This window comes from Lentinus tigrinus (genome assembly GCF_003813185.1).
Source record: "Lentinus tigrinus ALCF2SS1-7 unplaced genomic scaffold L226scaffold_3, whole genome shotgun sequence".
NCBI classification, from domain to species: Eukaryota; Fungi; Basidiomycota; class Agaricomycetes; order Polyporales; family Polyporaceae; genus Lentinus; species Lentinus tigrinus.
The window spans coordinates 2,094,413-2,114,764 of record NW_027137912.1 but is presented as its reverse complement, the minus strand read 5'-3'; the positions used below and the strand labels follow the sequence as shown (position 1 = coordinate 2,114,764).

The following is a 20,352-nucleotide window of genomic DNA, read 5'->3' as shown; positions in this document are numbered from 1 at the left end:
GCAGCGTTTTCCGAACTCGAATTTCGAACTTTACCGCCTCTACACCCGCATCCCGAAGGGTCTGACTTTATCCATAGATGCACCTCTGCTCTCGTTGGATGCAACCTTGGTTAACCAGACTGTTGATCTGCAGTCACAATCCCAAGGTACGAATGTCAACCGGTACCCAACAGCATCCGTATCTTAAGTATGCGCCAGATGATGATATGCCAGACGTCGCGGACCTCCTGAAGTCCTACACAGCTCAAGTCGCTTCCCTCAAACCGATAGCTTCCACATCAAAGGTCTTGACTACCAGCACTTTCGATGGCTCCGCGGTCTACTTCACGCGGAAATCGCGCCGACGCGAAGGTGCCGCAACAACAGCTCTGGTAAGTCATCACGGAATGGTTTCTCTCGAGCGCGAAGTTGAAGTCATGCCCAGAGGCGAGCTGGCATTCTGCCTCAGAAGGACCAGCAATTCAAGAACCTCCTTGATGTTCCCATACATAGGATGCTCGAAGACCTTGCGGGTTCGACGGCAGCGAAGCTTGACGCAGAGTGAGTCTTTGTATTCCACACCACCTGCAGCCGTGTTAATTCTGCACAAGAGAGCGCGAAGAACCGAAGAAGACCGTGCATCTCGCCACGACTACTAACACGGCGCTATGGGTCGACCGATATCGCCCACAACGATTTACTGAACTCCTAGGCGACGACCGTGTCCATCGGGAGGTGCTGTCATGGGTCAAGGAATGGGATGCCTGTGTCTTCGGCAGGAACAAGAATCGCGGCCGTAAACGTGCCAGAGGAGATGCCGACGATGAGAACTTGGACCAGTGGAGGAGACCCCGCGAGAAGGTGCGTATGAATGTGACCGGAACGTGAGCTTCAGCTAAGCAATATCCAGCTGCTATTGCTATCAGGACCTCCAGGACTAGGAAAGACTACGCTCGCGCATATCGTTGCACAACACGCCGGATACAATGTTTTCGAGATCAACGCAAGCGACGCACGTTCTGCGGACGTCGTGGACGAGCGAATACGACCCGCACTGGAGAGCGGTGCGATGATTGGCAGCTCCAAACCCAACCTGGTCGTCATCGATGAGATTGACGGCGCGACTGGAGGGTCGGACAGTGTATGTATGCTCACTCTTGACACGGTGATACTCGCTAACAAACACAGTCAGGAGGGTTTGTATACAAATTAATCCAACTGACTCATGACAAGCCGAAGAAGAAAGGTGAGTCGTATCTGCTCACGCTACATATGCTGCATATTCACTTTTGGTGCAGGGCGGAAGCAGGACCCACAGGCATCACGGCCTTTACTCCGTCCCATCATCTGTATCTGCAACGACCTCTACGCCTCATCTCTCACCAAGCTTCGGCAACATGCCCGAATAGTCCGCTTCTCGCGGCCCAACGACACGCATTTAGTCAGACGTCTACGCGAGATCTGCGAGGGTGAAGGCATGAAGGCCGACGCGCGTGCACTCTCTACGCTCGTCGGTGCCGCACAAGGCGATTTTCGAGGATGTCTAAACACGCTGCAGCTGTTGAAAGCGCGAAATAAGGACGTCACAGAAACGGTTGTCCGAAGCGCGACACAAGGCATGAAGGGGACGGAGGCGTCGCAGATGACGATCCTGAACGACCTCTTCGCGCCACTGTCACGGAAACGCGCAAAGGACCTGGGCGTGTCAGAGGATGATCCCCGCTACGTGTCGCGCCTGAGCCGAGAGGTTGAGGGCTGCGACTCAATAGATAAGGTTGCGATTGGTGAGTCGCCTGTCAGTCAAGGTCAGCGTGGGGTGCTTGCTGACATGGATGCGGTCAGGATGCTTCGAGCATTATGCCAACCTGCATCGACATGATGCTACCTTCACGCGGTATTTGAAGGGTACGGAATGGCTCTGTCGGTGGGACGTCATGATGGGTGCGATGCGAGCGGAACGGGAGTATGCACTGATGCCATACCTCGCGTATCCTCTTGTTGCCTTCTATCCCCTCTTCCAAGAGCGCGGCGGGCCGAAGGTCGAGCGGCCGAAAGCAGACTGGGAGGTATGTTCCGTGGCAGCTTACATAGATTATCATTGACAACGTACATCGCTTCCTTTGCAGCACTACACGCAAACCAAGACGAACGAGGAAATCTACAAGTCTCTTGGTCGCTGTTTGCGTACGGCAGCCTCCCGGTGCGCAGGCGACTATCGACATCTTGCGAACGAACAGACAATGCAGCTTGAGATCGCTCCGTACATCAATCGCATCATCTCGCCCCCTCTCCGACCGGTAAACAGCCAGGTCATTCGCCCGGCTGAGAAAGCGCTGCTCTCTCGGCTGGTGAGCATCATGGCGACGCTCGAGCTGCGATTCGTGCAGGAGAGGCAGGAAGACGGGCAGCTGGTATACAGGCTCGACCCCCCGGTCGACGTCTTCGTGACATACGACGGGAAGCGATCGGCCGACATCGCAGTCTCCCGGTATGCAGTGAGGCACCTTGTTGCAGCAGAGGTAAGTCGCGGTCCATCACGACTGTTCGCTTCAAAGACAGCCATCCTGATGCTTGCACAGATCGATGCACAAGTCATCGCTCGCCATGCTGAAGGTGCCGAGAAAAGCAAGGCGGGCAAGTCTGCCTTCTTCGGCGGCGCGTGAGTGGCAGCCGGTACTTATGCATGTGTCGTGCGGCTTGTTGACGTGCATGTTTGTTGCTCGACAGGCGGGGCAAAGCTGCGCCTTCAAGAGAAGATCTACAGCCTGCAGCGAAGCGGTCGCGCCACGATGACAAGCCTGCTGAGAAGGTTCGTGTTCAACATGTTCCACAGCTTGTGACTTTTTGCCATGTCGCTGACACATGCATTGCGTCCTGTAGGCCGCCGTTGACTTCTTCGGACGGCCGATCGTGCCTAAAGACAAGCCCGAAATGGGCGCGAAGAGTGGCACAAAGGTCCAGCCGTATCGCGTGGCGTATAAGTTCAAAGAAGGGAACTCTGCAGCTGTGCGGAAGCCAATCAAGGTGTCTGCGTTCCTGTGAGCAGTCGGATAGGTCTGTCCTCTAAAATCCGCATGAATAGGATAGGATAGATGTATTGCTAGATTTTATGCCTATTATATGTTGTATGTGGATGCCAGTTCCAAGTAACGGGATATTAGACGTGGTGTATCTACCATGAGGGTTTTGGTCCGAGACATGGTGAGTAATAAGGATAGAGTTCCAATGTCTGCAGACAGCGAGAGGTTGAGACTATGGCTACAGTGAATGAAGGTCCAAGAATCGGTTCAGGGTCCATTACTTCTGTTCCTCGGTGAAGAATTCCCTGAGCACCTGTCCAAGTATCGTCAGGCCCTGCTCCATCGCCTCCTCCGTGCCCGCAAATGTCGCACGCAAGTAGTTCAAGCGCTGCAATCGCCAAACCACACGTCAGCCATTGTCGAACATACAAGATCGAGTAGAAACTACTCACGTCCTCGACCGGGTCCTCCATGTCGTCGTACTTCGGATCCGCGGAGAGCGCGAAGACGGATGCAGGCATGATGACGAGCCCGCCGTCCAAGCAGCGCTCAAACAGCTCCTCCATGAGCTCCTTCACGTTCGTCCTGGGCGCAGTGACGTCCCGGCTCTGCATGCGCCTGTCCGCCCTGTACCGCGGGTGCTTCTCGATCTCGACGCGGATCCACACGAACATGCCCGCCTCGGGCACCGTCGCGCGCGCGAGCTGCGTCGGGGCGACCTCGCGCTGGAAGAGGTCGAGGAAGAACGCGCGGCGCCGGTGGTACTCGGCGCGCAGTGAGCGCACCCAGCGGTCGAACCCGGAGAGCTGCCAGCCGTGCGGCGCGAGCATCTCGGTGATGAGCATCTGCCCGAAGCCGTGCGGGTGCATTGTCGAGGAGTCGGTGTAGGTGACGAGGGCCTCGTGGAAGAACGCGTTGGAGGTGATCCAGCCGAGGCGCATGCCCGGGGCGAAGACCTTGGAGAAGCTGTCGATGCGCATCACACGGCCGTCGGTGTCGAGAGAGAGGAAGGACGTCGAGAAGGGTGTGGAGAGCGCGGTGGTCGGGTGATCGGGGGAGTCGTACTGCAGGAAGTAGTACGGGTCGTCCTCGATGATGATGAGGTCGAACCGCTGTGCGATCGCGTATATCTGCTTCCGACGCTCGAGGCTCAGGGTCGAGCCTGTTGGGTTTTGGCCGCAGGGAACGAGGTAGATGACGTGGGGCCTGCGGCCGCGCTCTGGGTTCCACTCCGCCAGGACGCGCTCGAGCTCCTCGGGGATCATGCCGCCTTCGTCCATCTTGATGCTGACCCACTTGATTCCTTGGGACAAAGGGACGTTCGTCATCGAGCTGAAGGAGAACTCGTCGGCGATGAAGTGGTCGCCGGGCTCGCCTAGTAGGCGGAAGCATTTGGTGATACCGTCGGAGTTGCCGAGGGTCAGTGTGCAGATGTGGTCGGAAGGCGCGTGGTAATAGTTCGTGAGTTCGGTAACGACGCGCTGGGCGTCGGGCAGGCCTGCACCGTGGCTGTATTGGAGACCGGTTTGTATGGGGAGTGCGCATGGCTCATGCGTGGACGATGCGAGCTTGTGACAAGGGGCGCTGGGACCTCCTCTCCGCCATGTTGCTACCGGGTCCTCCTCAGCAACAGACGCCATCTCGAACTCGACCTTCCGGATGGGGTACAGAGAGAAGTGGGGATCGCCTGTATACCGAGTCAGGCTCAGGGACATAGCGCGGGAAGTGGATTCACAAACCGTTAGCTAATGAGACCATGTTAGGCTTGCGACGTGTAAGTTTCCAGATAGCCTTCATCGGATTAGGTTGCCGGAGCCGCGCCTCTGTAGAGAGGTGGTGGGAGAGGTCGACGGGCATAGCCATGGAAGAGGAAGCAACGGACATTGCGGGAGGTAAGAGGATAAGGCAACTAGGTTGGTGTAGTATATAAAGCTCTAGAGGGAAGAGGAAGGAGACCGAGTCAACTGTGTCGAGATGCTGGGGAAGGCGGTGGATGATGGCGGCAGTGGCGGCCACTTAGAGCCATATATATCTGCTAGCGATTTGGCCTGTTCGGAAACCACATACTCCCAGGACGGGCAATGGGGCGATGATCCGGCGAAACTGAAAAAGTGGATGGAATGCAGGGTGTCCGAGTCACCGAGCGGCACGGGCGCGCCAGAGCGAGAGGACGCGGGCAGTGAGAGTTCCCATAGGCCAGTCAGGGCGATTGCGGGCTCGCACGTCAGCGTCCAGTCGTGGCCCGAGACGGGATGCGTTTCGCCTGAGCTGAGACGATTTGCGGTGACATGACCGCGGGCACCGGGGACAGAAGCAGTGCAACAAGGAGGAGTGGCGCGCAGGCATCCATCCATCGCTGTTCTGAGGATGATGAAGTCCGCCATCCGGTGCTTGCAGTGCTCGCAGACGCGGGTGGAGGAGCCACGAGGCGAGCCCAGCATAACCTCGGACCCGGACGCGTGTGCCTAGAGGAAATTGTCGTGAGTCAATGACACGTTCGAACTCTGTCGATGTGGGTGGGGCTCACTGCATGAGTTCCTGAGTCAGAGACTAAGCTCTCAGAAGCTGAGAACTGCTCCTGGGTTGCGTAGACGGCGTTCTTGCACTGAGCAACTCATGCATACACAATCTGCCTGTTCCTCATATGTTTCTGTATTGCCTGCGTGTCTGCCGGGTGTCGGTTTGCAACGAAGAGGTCGCATCGTTGTGGCGGTAAAGGGACAAGGTGCCTGAGGGCGGCTGTGTTCACAACGTTCGCCCTCGAGGCTCGCGCTCACGTAAACCTCCGACTTTGATCGTCCATATATAATGGACTACTAGGCCGAGTAAATGTTCTACAAATCCCTAGTCACTGCGTGTACACTGTATGTACTTCAAGCAGAGTAGTGTTGCGGCGAGGTGAGGCGAGGTGAGGCAGATTGGCGCCGTGTAGCGCCGAGGTGAGGTCCGAGACTCGCGAGTTGCCCCGCCAGGAGGACCACCGCAAGCCTAGCAAGCGCCGAGGCAGGAAGCCGGAACCGTTAGTTCGGACTTCACAACTCGCGAGTGCAACTCGCACTCGCAGCAACACTAAAGCAGAGGATCGTAGGACGCGACATGTTCATATTTCAACCATGCAGGCTCGCCAAGACAAACACTTACGTCTCGCAATGTTCTGTCACGTCGAGCTCTCACTGACATATGCAGCGTTCGACCTCGGTCTGCCTCGCCCGCGGACGAAAAACAAGTCTCTCCAAAGGTGTCCATGTTTCTTTGGCTTGGCACATTTGTCCTAAGAGTACATGTACATGGAATACGACTCTAACTTACATGATACGCCCGTACACGCGTCTGTTCGAGATTTTTAGGGGAAGCGCATTTTGCGTCGCGCTGGTCGCAAGGAATGCAGGGAGGTTCGGGTACAGGAGCAGCCATCCGCAATGCTCACCATGCACACCCGATCCGAACACCGTGCCGAAAGCTTCGTTGTCACCGTACGATCGAAACCGGGTCGCGTATATCAAAGGGCATGTCCGCGAGAGGGAGAAGGCCGTATGTCCCGCCACTACAGGTTGCAGCACCACCATCGTTCTTGTCCCGCAAGCTGCCAGAAGCGATGCATAGCTGGATGCTATCAGTCATCGTCCTCCTCTTCTTCACGTTCGTTCAAGTAGCTTTGCACATACAGTCAGTACACACACGTTCAATAAGGTGGCCGGAAGAGACGTACCACCATTGGCACCTGCAGCAAGTACGCAGGGCCTCGATGGTCCACCTGTGGAGTTTGCACATCCCAACCTTCCGGCATCTTCCACGAGGCGCTGCCCTCGCCTTTTGGGCGAACCAGCACATAGCGGACAGACACCTGGGGATTTTTCGCCTTGTGCTCGTTCTCGTTCTCGTTCTCGTTCACGTTCTGCTCCCACTTGTGCCGTACGGCACCACTGTCCTTGTGCTTCTTCTTCGGCGGCTCACGTCGGCGCGATTCCAGCTCATCCTGCAGGGCCGTTATGAGTTCGCGTATCCAGGTATAGCCGCGCTCGGACCCATCATGATGCTCCGAATTTGTCACTTGCAACAGCCACAGAATGGCCGAGCAGGTGGTGTTGTCGATCTCAACCGTGAAGGCGTCGACGAAGGGGGAGGTCTTCTTCTGGGGGATGTAGTAGATGCCGTGCGCTAGCGAGCTCGGGATCCGACTGTCGAACCTCACTACTTTGCGTCGAAGGCCTGGAAAGCCCTGTGTTCCTGAGGCGGCGGCGACGGAGGGATCGACGGCGAACGTCGGGGCGTGCTTGACATCATTCGACTGCATCTTCAGAAGCGGCCATGGGTTCCCTGTGCGCTCGTTCGTGAGCAAGCGGTGAACGAACGGCTCGAACATATGACCAAGCAGGGCACCAGCCTCAGGAATGCCCCGCAAGATCCATATCAGCCGGCGAGCCTCGCTCTCCTGGGCTTCCATCAACCGCCGCGAGACTTCCTTCGCAACCCAGAGAGACTTGAAGTCGATGTCCCAGAGGACTACATCGTCTGTGGGACGGCGGTGTGGGATGATGCACACTATTTTGTTGTCGTTAGGAAGCTGCGAGGAGACTTCGAACGTCTGGACGATGTCCAGAATTTCAGCGTACGACACGCGTAATGCTGCCAAGTGAACTGTCTTCAACTGCCCAAGTTCCGACATTCCCTTGAAGACGTCGCGGGGGGCGTAGCCGAGATGGAAGATGACGATGTCCATGAGGGTCTGCCACGCTTCCTCCACAGACGCTGGCTTCTCGTTGCCGTACTCCGCCTTTAGAGCCTCGATGATGTTGCCCCAAGGCCCCTTCGGAAGGGCATCGGACCAATGATCGATGTACACCTCGAGGAGCTTGATGAGCGCCGCATATGACAGGTGCAGGGGGAACCTAGGAAAACGTGAGCCACAGATGCTACACCTTGATGTATGCGCACTTACGCATCTCTGAGTTCTTGGAGAGTCCACAAGGGAAAACCGCCGATATAGGGAGTACGATACTTGATGAAGTATTTCATTCGATCACGGTTGGGGGAAGGTGCCGTGACCGGGTAGCAGATCCCCTTCCACACAAGCTTGGGAACACTGTCCTCGACTGGGACGTCAAAGAGAGACCAGATGCAGACTTGAGAAAAGTCCAGTTTGTCCGCGTGGTAATGGGGCAAGGATAAGTTGGAAACACTGGCGGGCGCAACGAACACTTGGTCGTGGTAGAACAGGACCGTGTCGCAGGACGCCATGTAAAGCAGAACGACTTGTTTCTCCCGTAGCATGCAGACCAGAAGATACCATAGGAACATGGTTTTCCCTAGATGTCAGGTCAGACTGACGTCTTACTACGACTAGTGAACAAAGATGAGATACATACCGGTGCCTGGCTGACCAGTGAGTACCATTCCCCCGAGTCTCTTCGTAGTCGCCCTTTCCCAAAGCTGCTCGTGAACCTCCAGGTAGACCTCGCGGATGTAAAGATTTCCTCGCGTGGGGTCTAGGGTATCGTGCTCTACCGGTACGTCGAGAGTGATGGTACCACCGGGGGTTGTCAGCTGCTCCAAGTCAAAACTACGGCACTGCTTGATGAACGTGTCCCAAGAGTGTGAGCGCGTCCACCCATCGGAGATGGGCCAATCCCAATTCGACGGATCTTATGAAGAGTTAGTATGCTAGCCCCTCGCGCTCGCACTGGTACACAGTGAGTTGCTGCTGGATCGATGAACTCACCAGCATTCATCTCGCGAAGCGCATTTCTTTTAGCTTCTGCTTGAGCGACAAGAAAGTCCTCAAAGGTAGAAGTGGGAGCGGAGGACGAAGCCATTGCAAGACTGCAGCCTGCTGGTATGCGGTAGGGTTGGACGTAGGCGCCAACTGCGGGGTCCGAATCTAATCTTATCCGCGTCTACTCTTCGGCGCTCAGCCATGTAGCCTGGTCCGATTGTCCTAAAATACAACGATGACAAGTGTGCATAGAATACGATAACGTACATGTTTGTACAGATGTTCCGTCTGCGGAGGCACTGGTTGTACATGGCGGGATCAGCATCGCCGAAGTAGCTAAATTGTGGAAGGACGTAAAGAACGACGAGGGTATTGCTGCATAGCGATAGCATGGTGTGCGACAACGAAAGCGAAAAGCGAGCGAATGTGGATGATGCGCGGTAGTGACGTGATGTGGATGCAGGGGGTATCGGGTTGCGGATGATAGGCGATAAGTTGGTTGCGTGCAAATTTTAGTGTTGAGATGACGAAGGGGACATGGTACGTCGCAGGCTATCGCGAAGATTCGCAAAGCTGCGAGACGCGTGCAGACGAAGGTTCGCCAGAGGCCGCTTACGCTGGCCGTAGACGTACTTCGTTACCGAGTACAGTCGTTCTCGGAGCGTGGTGACAAGAAGATATGTTACTGAGCAGGCGGTGAGCATGTGTGCATACCTTGTGGGAACACAAAACGCGGGATGACATACCGATGACTTCCAAGAGCTCGTCCGATGGCAGCTTCTCAAACTCGAGATAGTCGTTGCCCTTACCCGGCTGCATAGCCGGAACCGGACGCCCCTTGGCGAAGGAACAATCAGTGTGGAGTCGCCCAATCACGGCGCCATCGTCGTCTAAAAGCTGTATGCCGAGGACGATCAGTTAGGCCCGTGACCACAACGTGAAGATACGCACTGTAAGGGTCTCCGGGGCGATTCTCCACGTATATTCCATACGGGTCGGAAGGAAGGTCTCATCGGGACTGTCAAGAAGGACGGTTGGTTCGATGCACGGAGCGGGAACGGGGACAGCGAGAGATAGAAGACTCACAGGACTCGAACAAAGGCAGCGTCGAACAGCTCTGTAGCGCCCTGCAAGACATCGTCCTCGATCCTGATGACCGATGCGTTCCGCCCGTTCCATACGATCTCCGCAGCAGTCTCGCCATCCCGGTCAAGCACAGCCGTGGTGCATGACTCGCACGCGGGCAGCTTTTCGTATGATCTGTTCGCCCGCGCCCAACTGCGGCCAAGGCTGCTCGTCGAGCTTGCGGGCGATCTCGAGGGACCGGCGACACAGGTGGAGGTGCGATAGAGGATCTCGTCGGTGGCGCAGTCGACAAGCGCTGTATCGCGGATGTCCGTGGATGTGAGTTTGAATAGCATCGCGGGCCCGAACGTGAGGCAGTCGTAGAGGTGGCGACAGCGACGGAGTGCAGCGGGAAGGAGGAGAGAGCTCAAGCCTCAGAGCGAGAGAACCAAAGCGCGGGCGAGGGAAGGATGGGATTCTTTGCGGGCAGCGATCCCATTGTCCGCTTGGAACGTGGGCGGATTTAAATACGCATAATGGCGTACGGGAAGCGGGTGGGTTTTCATCAGACGCGTTCTTCTCGCCTCGTGCATGGGCTGCTTGCACGCATGTTAGTGAGGTGGGGAGGAGTTCTTAGTGCGACTTACCTGGTTGGGAGGACAAAGGGGATGCTCGTATAAGGCTGCGTGTTTAACGACTCTGCTTCCGCGTTTGGCGAACACGAGATATCTCCGTTACGTCCGTGGGTAAGCTCCGGCATGAGCATCCGTTGGCCTTCGTCGAGTGCGAGACATGGAACAGTACTTCTTCAGCTTTAGACCTCTGCGTGTGTTGTGTGTATGTAGTGCAGAACTTGAGAGGTGTATGCATTCGGAGGTAGGCTCACACTGCAGCCAGATGGTGGTCAATATTCGAGACGCGTCGCTCGGAAACGCCCGCTCCGAATCAGGAAGCTTGAAAGGTGGACGAGTTACCGTTTCCAGCGACTTGTTAGTCCTTGCAAGCGACGACCACCGTCCACTAACTTATCCAGCCAGCATCTCACCGAGGACATCAAGAGGTAACGATTACGGAACTACATCGAGGAGGTATGTTGTTTATACTAATAGACTGGGCGACAACTTGACAAGCATGCATACATCCTACATGAATTTGTTGGCTCTAGGACGCCCAGTGATGATGCCCTTGTATCCCTTCCCGACTCCCGAGAAACACCTTGCACAGTCCTACATCTCGCGAGAAGCCCGAATGCGCCGAGTTACAGCGGCGCCGACGAAGCCCGACTGGACTGACAAGGAAAGGAGGAATGTGTCTGCGTCGTGCATCAGAACTCTCGGTTGGATATAGGTGAGTGCGAGGTCCCCAAAAGATCTCATAGCGTTTGAAACGTTCATGATGATACAGAACGTTCAGCCTACCCTCCAGAACGACCGCATATACTGATGTCATGCAGGGAAGCAGCTGCGAACGGTGAGGACGCAGCTTCTTGGATCTAATCTCATCTTATCTGATAGCCTTCAGACCCTAATGAAGATAACACCTAACCATAGGCCAGGGTTCCGACTCCCGGAACTCCGGAAATGCGGGGAAGGGTCAGGTGCCTGCCCCGCATCCCTTCCCCGCATTCCGGTGAGCTCCCGTCGTGTAATTAGGGTGACATCTCGAGAATCACTCTGCCCCGCCCTATAAAATCTTGGACGACCTCAAACAACTCAGCTGCACTCCCCTGACTCATTCGACATGGCTAACGGTGCGTCGAATCATCTCCCAGCGATTGCCAACGCGATTGACACGTCTGGGCGAGATTAGAGGCATTGAGGTCGTTCAAACCCACCACCGCAAGCATCCCCCCTCCTGGAGTCAGCTATCGTCTCCGTGTACCAGACGGGACCCCCGTTCACCTTCATGCTTTGGTACGTGTCGGTCGTAGAATCTCCAGCGAGGCTGTCTTCTAACCCCCGCATTCCCCACAGAACCCCCTGGCATTTGTCCTGCGGTCTGCGCAGGTCTACCCCAACAAGCTTGCGATCGTTCATCCTGACGTGAAGCACCCTGTCATTTACTCTTACGCTGTCTGGTACGTCTCGCGATCCGTTTGAACCCCGCCCCCTCCGATCACAAACCGTCCGCAGGGCGCAGCGTATACAGAACCTCGCCTACGCCCTCATCCAAGCTGGGATTCAACCCGGGGACACCGTCGCGTTCATCGCACCGAACATGTGAGTGAATACGTTCCGGTTGATTGGATGTTGCTGATCCCGGTCACGCAGCCCTGCCATAGCCGGTCGGTTCCTAGACTAATCACCTCACGAGACCTGACCTGATGAGGCTTAACGCTTTCCACAGAGGCGTACCATGGCGTGCTCGCTGCCAAGGCTGTCCTTTGCCCTATCAACACGCGTCTGACCCATGGGGAGGTTGCGTACATCCTCGAGCACAGCGAAGCCAAGCTCCTCTTCGTCGACCACGAGTATACCCATCTTGTCAAGGGGGCGAAGGTACCCTTCATCGTGGTCAACGACTCTGGTCTGGAGGACTGTCCCTACGAGCAATTCTTGACTGCTGGACGCAAGTTCAGCGCCGAGCGCGGCTGGGCGGGCTTTGAGTGGGAACGAAATGAGGATGCGCCGTGCGCACTCAACTACACGTGCGTGCATCCTCGAATGAGCCCACTTGTGCTGGATCTCTGACTTTCATTTGCAGATCTGGTACCACTGGACGCGTGAGTTGAGACGAACCACTGTTGTTGTCCCTATCTAATTGGTTCGCCAACAGCCGAAAGGTGTCATCACTACTCTAAGAGGTACTGTTGCCGGTGCGCATTATAACGGTCTGTATTGATGTTTGCATATAGGCTCGTATCTTGCCGCTGTCGCAAATGCGTACGAAACTGGGTAAGTCAAGGACCTTGGTCATCTTCCAACGTCATCACGATCAGCTCACAATACATGCACAACAGGATGAACCGTGACTCCACGTACTTGTGGTGAGTCAAGCTCAAGGGCAGTAATGAACGCTAGGATGAGGCTGACAAGCGAACTCATGTAGGATTTTGCCAATGTTCCATGCCGGCGGCTGGACGTTCCCTTGGGCGATAACTTTTGCCGCAGCAGCACAGGTTGGTGCATGACTACTCCACGCCGTTTCATATCCTGAAGCTGAAACATTTGCACCGCGGCAGATCTGTCTGAGATCCGTCTCATATCCGCACATCTGGAATCATCTCATTAACTCTGGTGTCACGCACTACTGTGGCGCCCCAACGGTGCAGGTATGTCCGAAATTACCCTCTAAATGAGTCTTCAGCACTGAGCTGGCCTTTGAAACGCCTGTCAGATTGGCCTTATCAATGCTCCCCTAGCAAGGCGGCTCGAGAAGCCCGTGTACACTATCGTTGCTGGATCGGCTCCGACAGCACATCTCATCGGAGAGCTTGAGAAGCTCAATATCCAGCCTATTCACGTCTATGGTCTGACGTACGTTGCATTCCCTTCGGCCACATGCAAACGCTGACTTCTGTTAATCCGATCCCTGCTTCTCTTCTCTACTTCAACGTGTCTCTCCCGCAGTGAGGTAAGCGCATGCTCTATCCCGACGTACCATGCCCACTAATCTCTGCACTCCGTAGACGTACGGCCCCTCGACGAAATGCTACATCCAGCCCTCCTGGGGCACTAAATCCCTCGAAGAGCGCGCCAAGCTCATCGCGCGTCAAGGCATCCCCTTCGCCACCGCCGAAGAGGCGCGGGTTGTCTACCCAGCAAAGGACGGCGAAAGTTCGGATGCACCGCTGGTCGACGTGCCCAAGGACGGCAAGACGATGGGCGAGATCGTGTTCCGCGGGAACATCGTCATGAAGGAGTACTTCAAGGACCCCGAGGCGACGCGCAAGGCCTTCCGGGGCGGACATTTCAACTCGGGCGACCTCGCCGTGTGGCATCCGGATGGGTACATCGCGATCATGGACCGGAGCAAGGACATCATCATCTCTGGGGGCGAGAATGCCTCGAGCTTGGCCATCGAACAAGGTCAGTTGTCTCAGCCCTTGTCTGCTTTCGACTCACCTTGCCGTCTTTTCTTCTCATTGGTCCTTGTACTGACGGACAACGCCTTGCACTCTTTCTCCAGAGCTGGCATCTCACCCTGACGTGCTCGAGGTCTCCGTCATTGCGCGCTCGCACCCCAAGTGGGGCGAGCGTCCTATGGCGTTCGTCATCCTGCACCCGCAGAAGGCGGAGAAGTGGGCCGGGCGCCTCGCCGAGTTCGAGAAAGATTTGAAGGCGCACGCGCGCAAACGCCTGCCCGGGTTCGCCTGCCCAGAGTGGGTCTCCGTCGTCCAGGAGCTTCCGGTAAGCAGATATTCCTTTGATGAGGCGTCTGCACTTGAGGCTGACTCGAGCTCAGAAAACGTCCACGGGCAAGATCCAGAAGCTGGAGCTGCGCAAGCTGGTCGCCAAGTTGTAGATACATTCCGGGTTCCGGGCGGGAGGCGCGCTTGTGCGAGCGGATACAGGGGCCCTTTGGACTAGTCACTAGACAGGCTCTGGGGGAGACGGGACAGGTGGTGGGACTATGCGACGATGGGGATGCATGGATGGGGAGTGTGGTGCTCGATGTACTATACTGTAGTGTACTAGAATGCGTGCTTTTGCGTTCAAAGGTTCGGTCTAGAGCGTGAGTCCTGGCGAGTCACGGAGAGAGACATGCCATTGCAGAGATGATGCAGCATCCATGGACTAGGACGAGAGGTATGGACGTGGATGAGGTAGGAGTGGGAGTACGGGTACGTGATATGCGGATAAATACAACGGAAGAGATGTAGGGAGGTATCGCAATGCACAACTGAAGCTTGAAGCTATGCCTAAAGCCGAGAAGCCTGTCGCAGTGAGGGGCCGTTATGACTTTCCGGCAGGCGTTTCACCAACTGGGACGGGGGCCTGGCTCTTGTTCCTAAGAAGGGCCAGGCAATGCTGTCCTCCGCAGGCGGCGTCGACAGCAGCCCACGAGCCGCCCTCCTTGCGGACGACGACAGCAGGCGTCTTCTGTTCATCGATGTCATCGCCGAGACCGAGCTCGCCGACAACCTGCCGGCCCCACGCGTACATCGCGCCGCCTTGCGTGACCGCTAGGTTGTTGTTGGTGCCGCAAGCGACGTGCACGACGGGGTCGCTCGGGTCGGGGAACTTCACCTGGGCAGGCTCCGGCAGGCAGTCGGGGTACTGGCGGTCCTCGAACGCCTCATCGTCGTCGGCAAGACCGAGCCGGCCCTCTTCGGAGAGACCGCAGGCAAACACGCGTCCGTCAGAGGTGCGGAAGAGCGTGTGCAGGTCGCCGCCGGCAATCTGCACGACTGTGGCACCCTTCAGCTCCTCCTTGCCGAGGCCAATGACACGCTTGGGCGCATGGATCTCGCGGTCAATGCTCGCGTCAGCGAGGCCGGTGCCGGTCTGACCCTTGGAGTTGACACCCCAGCCCCAGGTGTTGCCGTCCTCGTCGACAGCGAAGGAGTGATTATTGCCTGCGCCAATGACAACGGCCTTGCGGTTACGCGTGCCCAAGACGATCTTCTCAGGGGCTGTGCCTGCGATCTTGCGCCGTTCGATGACCCGACGACCGAGCTGGCCCTCCTCGCCAGTGCCGAGGGTATAGATGTTGCCTTGTGTGGTGAGAAGGATGAGGTGGTTGTTGCCCGCAGCGGCGGCAACCCACTTCTCGTCCTTGAGCTCGCCTATGGGGACGGGCTTGTACTGTTTCTTTGCGTGGCTGGAAAAGCCAACCAGGCCATTGTTGCCCTGGAATGATTGTGTGAAGACGTGAAATGGAAGGATGTTATGGAAAGAACGTACGGAGAAAGCACCCCAAGCACGAAGTTCACCCTTGTCACTGATAGCGGCCGAGAAACTGTCACCGGCGACAATTTTCACGGCACGGAAGTCCTCCTCGACGAGGGAGTGGATGGGAACCGGCTTCCAAACCGGCTCTTGGGTCTTTTCGTCGACCTCGAGCGACGCCCTGTCGTCCTTGGGGTCGGGTATCATGACACTAACACGCCCCAAGGCGCCGTTGTCGTTCGTTCCACACGACCAGACCTGTGCGACGTCAGCCAGAGTGCTGAATCAAAGTTTATTGTACTCACAGTGCCCTTCTCGTCAACAAACAACGTGTGTAAACCACCAGCAGCGATGGACTCCAACCCAGCCTCATCCCCGCCAAATGTTCCCTCCTCGATGTGCGAGGCCACGAATGCGTTTTTGCGTGGTTTTGGGATTTCTTGGTTGTAATCGATTGCCAGCTGGCTCATCGAGCCCGAACCCCAAGTGAAGAGCTGGAGAGGCGGACGGTAGTGCTGTGGTATGCGAGGGAGGGGGTTGATAGCCTGGGGCACTTTGCGGACGCGGGCGGGGGCCTTGGCCTTCTCGGCCTTAGGCTTCTCCACAGCGGGGGTCTTGCCACGGCCATTGGCCTTGCTATGGACCTTGCCGTTAGGGGGGGCGGCCACCTTGGGTTTCTCGACGTTGGCTGCGCCGGCGCGGAGGACACGCTTCGCGGCGGGCTCCTTGGCGGGGTCGGGAGACGCAGCGCGCTTGGCTGCGCGACTGCGCGACTCCGGGGGAGCGGTGGTGCTGGCTGCGCGGGCTCGCCTGGGTGGCATGGTGTGTGGTGGAGGGAGAGAGAGGAAGAGCGCGAGGAGGTCGCGGCGGCGGCAGATTATGAAGGGCTTTCCGCGTCGGGCCAAGGACCGTGGAGCTCCGGAAAAGTTGAACCCAGACGCGTGACGCGAATCGCGCCTCGCCTGTGCACGTGAATTGCACGTGATGGGTGGCTGTCTGTTTGTGCATGCTTGGCTCCCGAACATTACCGCCAAACGGAGCCAAACAGGCCGACGCTGTGGACGACGACGACGACGACGAAGAGCACACTGTCCACGCCCGTTTGACTCCGCCACTCCCCTGCTTACTCCTGCGGCCCCGCCGTACGGCCTGAACCTCTCCCCCGACCTCTGGCATGGCCCAACGACGCAACAGCCATCGCTCAGCTTCCCTCCACGACCCCTCCATCCTCAACCGCCGCAAGCTGCAGGCCCGACGCGCAAACACTGCTCGACGACGCGTCTTTTCTCTCGCCAACAACTCCTATATCGAATCCCAGCCCTCTTCCCACGCGTCAGGCAGTTCACCTCCCAATTCGCCTCGACCTGTCCTTGTTCCCGTCCAGTTCAACCTCCGTCGTCTCCCTTCACGTCTCCTCGCCGACCACAAGGACAGCATGCGCGATGCCGGCAACGGGTACGACGTGTCTATCGGCATGAAGCGCAAGCGTGTCGTGAGCGGCAGCGAGAACACGTCCCGCGACAGAGGCGCCCGTTCATCAAGCCGCGCCAAGCGGCGCAGAGCCATGCCCGACTCCAGTGACGATGAGCCCCTGAGTGGAATGGATGTTGACGAGGAGCGTTGGGATGGCTCGGAGAATTCTGACGACGAAGAAGCACTCGGTTCCTGTACGCACAGTTCATATTCACTATCCCATGTGCATTGTTCACCATGTGTCACAGCCGATAACTACCTCATTGATGAAGCTCCCCGACGTCGCCTACTCCGCCTCCGCAAGGATGAGCTCGTCCGTCTCTACCAGCATGCTGGTCTCACAGAAGATGCCGAGTTACTCACGAAACCGGAAATCGTCGATTGTATCATAGCCGCCCGTGACGATGTGGCTGACCTTCCACCCTCTTCACCCGGTGTCGCCAGTGGTTCAAGCGACTACTCGTCGGACGGCGGGAACGTAGCAGGTGGTGAAGAGACTGACTTCGGTAACCGTTTCCGTAACGGATTGAAAAGGAGGGCAACCTTGCACGATCTTGGTCGTGCTTCGCGCAAACATTTACCGGACCGAAGCTTGTCTATGAGCCACATTGAACGCACCAGTTGCGAACAATCTCCTACTCAGGGAAAGCGGCGTCGCGGCCTACCTTCGGAGATGGATGGCTCACATCCGTCGAACGGAATTTCGACTAGGAGGTGAGTGCTTTCCCTCTATACCCACGGCTGTTCCTCAACTCGCACGTAGACGTGGAAACAGCAATGCGAGCTCAAGTAGATCTTCGCCGACGTCATCGACATTGTCGGCTGCTCTGAACTCCCTCCCATCACCTCCTGCTACTCGTCTACGAACCCGGAAGGCATCTGGTGAGGCTGAGGCTGGCCCCAGCTCATCCGGGACTAGCAAAGGCAAGTCCAAGGCAAAGCATGTTGGTTTCAGCGAGTCCGTCGAGATCAACCGACTGCCTTCGCCGTTATCGGAAGCCGAAGAGAGTGATCTCACTGACCTTACGGAGGTCGAGAACTCTCTTCAACGGGTTGGTCCTAGCCCCCGGCGTCTTCGCAGCAAGGGATCCGTCAGCAAGCTCTCAGCTTCTCAAGAGAAGCGGCGGCCCGACGATGTGCCGGAGGCCAGTCGAAGGGTCACGCCCGCCCGGAAAGCCAAGGGCAAGATTGGTAATCTGTACGAAAGCACCGACGAGGAGGCTGAGGAGGATCAGCTAGACTCGGATGCGCATGAAGACGAGGTCGATGAGCTGCAGGAGTCGCCGTCCCCTATGGCGACACCTAAGGCGAAGACTGCTCCACATGGTCGACGGACACCTGTCAGGAATCGTCTCAGAGCGCGTCACTTACAAATGCACACCCCTCCTAGCGACGGTGATGACGAGGAAAGCGAAGAAGAGGGTACTGTCGTGGCGGGCGAAGAGGGAGATGATGAAGGAAGCGAGGAGGGCGAGGGCGGTGAGGATGAGGATGAGGAGACCGTGCATGAGGAGCCCCGCAAATTGCGTAACGGCAAGGTTGTGGGCGATGGAGATGTGGAAGAGGACATCGGTGAGGAAGACGAGGAAGAAGAAGAGGACGAGGACGAGGAAGAGAATGCGGACAGCGAGTCGATCGCATCGACTGTCGACGAAGCCGATATGGATGCCGAAGGTGAAAGCGACGAAGCTATGGATGATGATGATGGTGCGTCCTTTGCTTATCTCCGACACCATTCTTTCTGAGTCACCCTTCCAGTTGACCTCACTGTCGCCACAGCCAAGACTCTCGTGCGCCTACGCAGGGATGATCTTGTCAGGCTGTGCGAGACGCGCGACATCGACGCAAGCGGTACCAAGCCTCAGCTCGCCGAGGCACTCCTGCAGTGGCGTGACAAGCACTGCAGCGAAGCTACGACATCCGCCCCGTCTTCGACAGGCACCGCTCGCCCGCCTTCGACCGCCCGTGTTCGGCGGCGGCGGACACGTTCCAAGTCTGGCTCTGCCGGGAGCGCCACACCTCCCGTACTTCTTCGTTCTCACCATATCCATATGGACGAGCCACGGACGCCGCCTCTCTCTGGTAGAGCGAAAGAGAAGGACGGTGAGGGTGACATTGAACTCGACCTTGAGAGCCTGGGCTTGGACGACCGTGAGATCCCGCCGGAGAAGCTGACGAAGCTCGAGAAGATCGGCAGCGGCGGCTTCAAGGACGTGTACATTGGGAAGTTCAAGGGCCGTCGCGTCGCGATTGCGGAGTTCAGGGGCCAATTGAGTCAGAGTGCGTATCATCGGTTGTATGTTCGTATGTCGGACAGTAGCTGAAGGCTGATGTCTGTGCAGTGGACATCAAGGAGCTGAAGCTTCTTGGCGACTTCGACCACCCGAACATCGTGAAATTCGTACGTGCACGTCCTTTGTTTGTCGTGTGTGCCTTGCTCAAGCTGAAGGGGTGTATTTAGCTTGGTGTGAGCATTCCTGAGAACACTCGTGAGACGCCGGTCATGATCGTCAGCGAGCTGTGCTCGAACGGTGACCTGTTCGACTACATTCGGAATGTCAATGCTCCGTCCCTGTACCGCGTCGTATGTCACCATGGTCTATGTCATGATACCGGCAGTACTGACATACTCTCTTAGCTCCATATCATGCTCGACATCGCTCGTGGCCTAGAGTACCTTCATTTGCGCAAGCCATCGGTCATACACCGTGACTGCAAGTCCTCGAACATCCTCATCACCTCGAAAGGTGTTGCCAAGATCACTGATTTCGGCCTTGCGAAGGTCAAACAGTCGACACGTTCGATGGTTCGCAGCTTGGTGGGCACTGTCAACTGGCAGGCGCCCGAGCTGTGGCACCCGCATCCCAAGTACAACCACAAGGTCGATGTCTTCTCCTGTGCAATGGTCTTCTGGGAGATTCTGCAATGGCATAACCCGAACAAGAAGTTCCCTTGGGAAGGTATGAACGAGCACGCCATCTACGAGGCCGTCGGCACTAAGCACCAACGGTACGTCTCCACGTCCATTCCTCTACGAGGCGATCCTCACCCGTTCCCTCCCTTAGGCCATCTATCTCTGGCCTCAAGAAGCAGTGGTGCCCCGAGATCGTCGAACTCATGGAGCATATGTGGGAGCAAGACCCCGCAGATCGGCCCACGATGTCCGAGGTCGTGCAGGAGCTCGAGCGCATCATCAAGTTATATCGATAGTCCCGTATGCAAATGTCCATGCCCACCATACCCCGCCCTCCACCAGCCAGGCTCGCATCTT

The 20,352-nt window shown here is 57.0% G+C and overlaps 7 protein-coding genes across 7 annotated transcripts; 3 read left to right on the top strand and 4 right to left on the bottom strand.

The window, feature by feature from the left end:
• Positions 1–457: 457 nt before the first annotated feature.
• Positions 458–3,021, top strand: L226DRAFT_454769 (P-loop containing nucleoside triphosphate hydrolase protein; the record flags this gene model as incomplete). Its single annotated transcript, XM_067675204.1, has 10 exons — positions 458–540; positions 591–840; positions 890–1,120; positions 1,168–1,225; positions 1,278–1,763; positions 1,822–2,045; positions 2,106–2,498; positions 2,559–2,638; positions 2,707–2,830; positions 2,860–3,021. Coding segments are annotated over 10 exons (2,091 nt in total), but the record flags the coding sequence as incomplete, so codon positions are not given.
• Positions 3,022–3,276: 255 nt separating this feature from the next.
• L226DRAFT_543095 (L-tyrosine:2-oxoglutarate aminotransferase) lies at positions 3,277–4,862 on the bottom strand (the record flags this gene model as incomplete). Its single annotated transcript, XM_067682175.1, has 3 exons — positions 3,277–3,387; positions 3,452–4,686; positions 4,739–4,862. 3 exons carry the CDS (start codon positions 4,860–4,862, stop codon positions 3,277–3,279), a joined length of 1,470 nt encoding a protein of 489 aa, XP_067541115.1.
• Positions 4,863–4,933: 71 nt separating this feature from the next.
• L226DRAFT_567011 (uncharacterized protein) lies at positions 4,934–8,812 on the bottom strand (the record flags this gene model as incomplete). The annotated part of the gene is made up of 5 exons (XM_067683970.1): positions 4,934–5,464; positions 6,709–7,888; positions 7,939–8,305; positions 8,366–8,641; positions 8,719–8,812. 5 exons carry the CDS (start codon positions 8,810–8,812, stop codon positions 4,934–4,936), a joined length of 2,448 nt encoding a protein of 815 aa, XP_067541114.1.
• Positions 8,813–9,018: 206 nt separating this feature from the next.
• L226DRAFT_203377 (uncharacterized protein) lies at positions 9,019–10,274 on the bottom strand. Its single transcript, XM_067672841.1, has 4 exons — positions 9,799–10,274; positions 9,664–9,730; positions 9,459–9,609; positions 9,019–9,397 (listed from the first exon to the last, which is right to left on the bottom strand). Exons 1-4 carry the CDS (start codon positions 10,131–10,133, stop codon positions 9,225–9,227), a joined length of 726 nt encoding a protein of 241 aa, XP_067541113.1. The 5' UTR covers positions 10,134–10,274; the 3' UTR covers positions 9,019–9,224.
• Positions 10,275–11,479: 1,205 nt separating this feature from the next.
• L226DRAFT_530687 (AMP-dependent synthetase and ligase) lies at positions 11,480–14,526 on the top strand. Its single transcript, XM_067679914.1, has 16 exons — positions 11,480–11,527; positions 11,587–11,690; positions 11,751–11,854; positions 11,910–11,996; positions 12,048–12,061; positions 12,124–12,424; positions 12,481–12,499; positions 12,553–12,580; positions 12,632–12,671; positions 12,737–12,763; positions 12,826–12,895; positions 12,959–13,048; positions 13,114–13,261; positions 13,404–13,805; positions 13,906–14,126; positions 14,182–14,526. The coding sequence occupies exons 1-16, from the start codon at positions 11,518–11,520 to the stop codon at positions 14,239–14,241; spliced, it is 1,725 nt and encodes a 574-aa protein (XP_067541112.1). The 5' UTR covers positions 11,480–11,517; the 3' UTR covers positions 14,242–14,526.
• A 146-nt stretch (positions 14,527–14,672) lies between these two features.
• On the bottom strand, positions 14,673–16,429 carry L226DRAFT_567008 (RCC1/BLIP-II; the record flags this gene model as incomplete). The annotated part of the gene is made up of 3 exons (XM_067683969.1): positions 14,673–15,569; positions 15,624–15,866; positions 15,914–16,429. 3 exons carry the CDS (start codon positions 16,427–16,429, stop codon positions 14,673–14,675), a joined length of 1,656 nt encoding a protein of 551 aa, XP_067541111.1.
• A 353-nt stretch (positions 16,430–16,782) lies between these two features.
• L226DRAFT_567007 (uncharacterized protein) lies at positions 16,783–20,291 on the top strand (the record flags this gene model as incomplete). The annotated part of the gene is made up of 8 exons (XM_067683968.1): positions 16,783–17,275; positions 17,330–17,795; positions 17,845–18,788; positions 18,840–19,361; positions 19,424–19,482; positions 19,543–19,665; positions 19,720–20,090; positions 20,147–20,291. The coding sequence occupies 8 exons, from the start codon at positions 16,783–16,785 to the stop codon at positions 20,289–20,291; spliced, it is 3,123 nt and encodes a 1,040-aa protein (XP_067541110.1).
• Between the last annotated feature and the right edge of the window lie 61 nt (positions 20,292–20,352).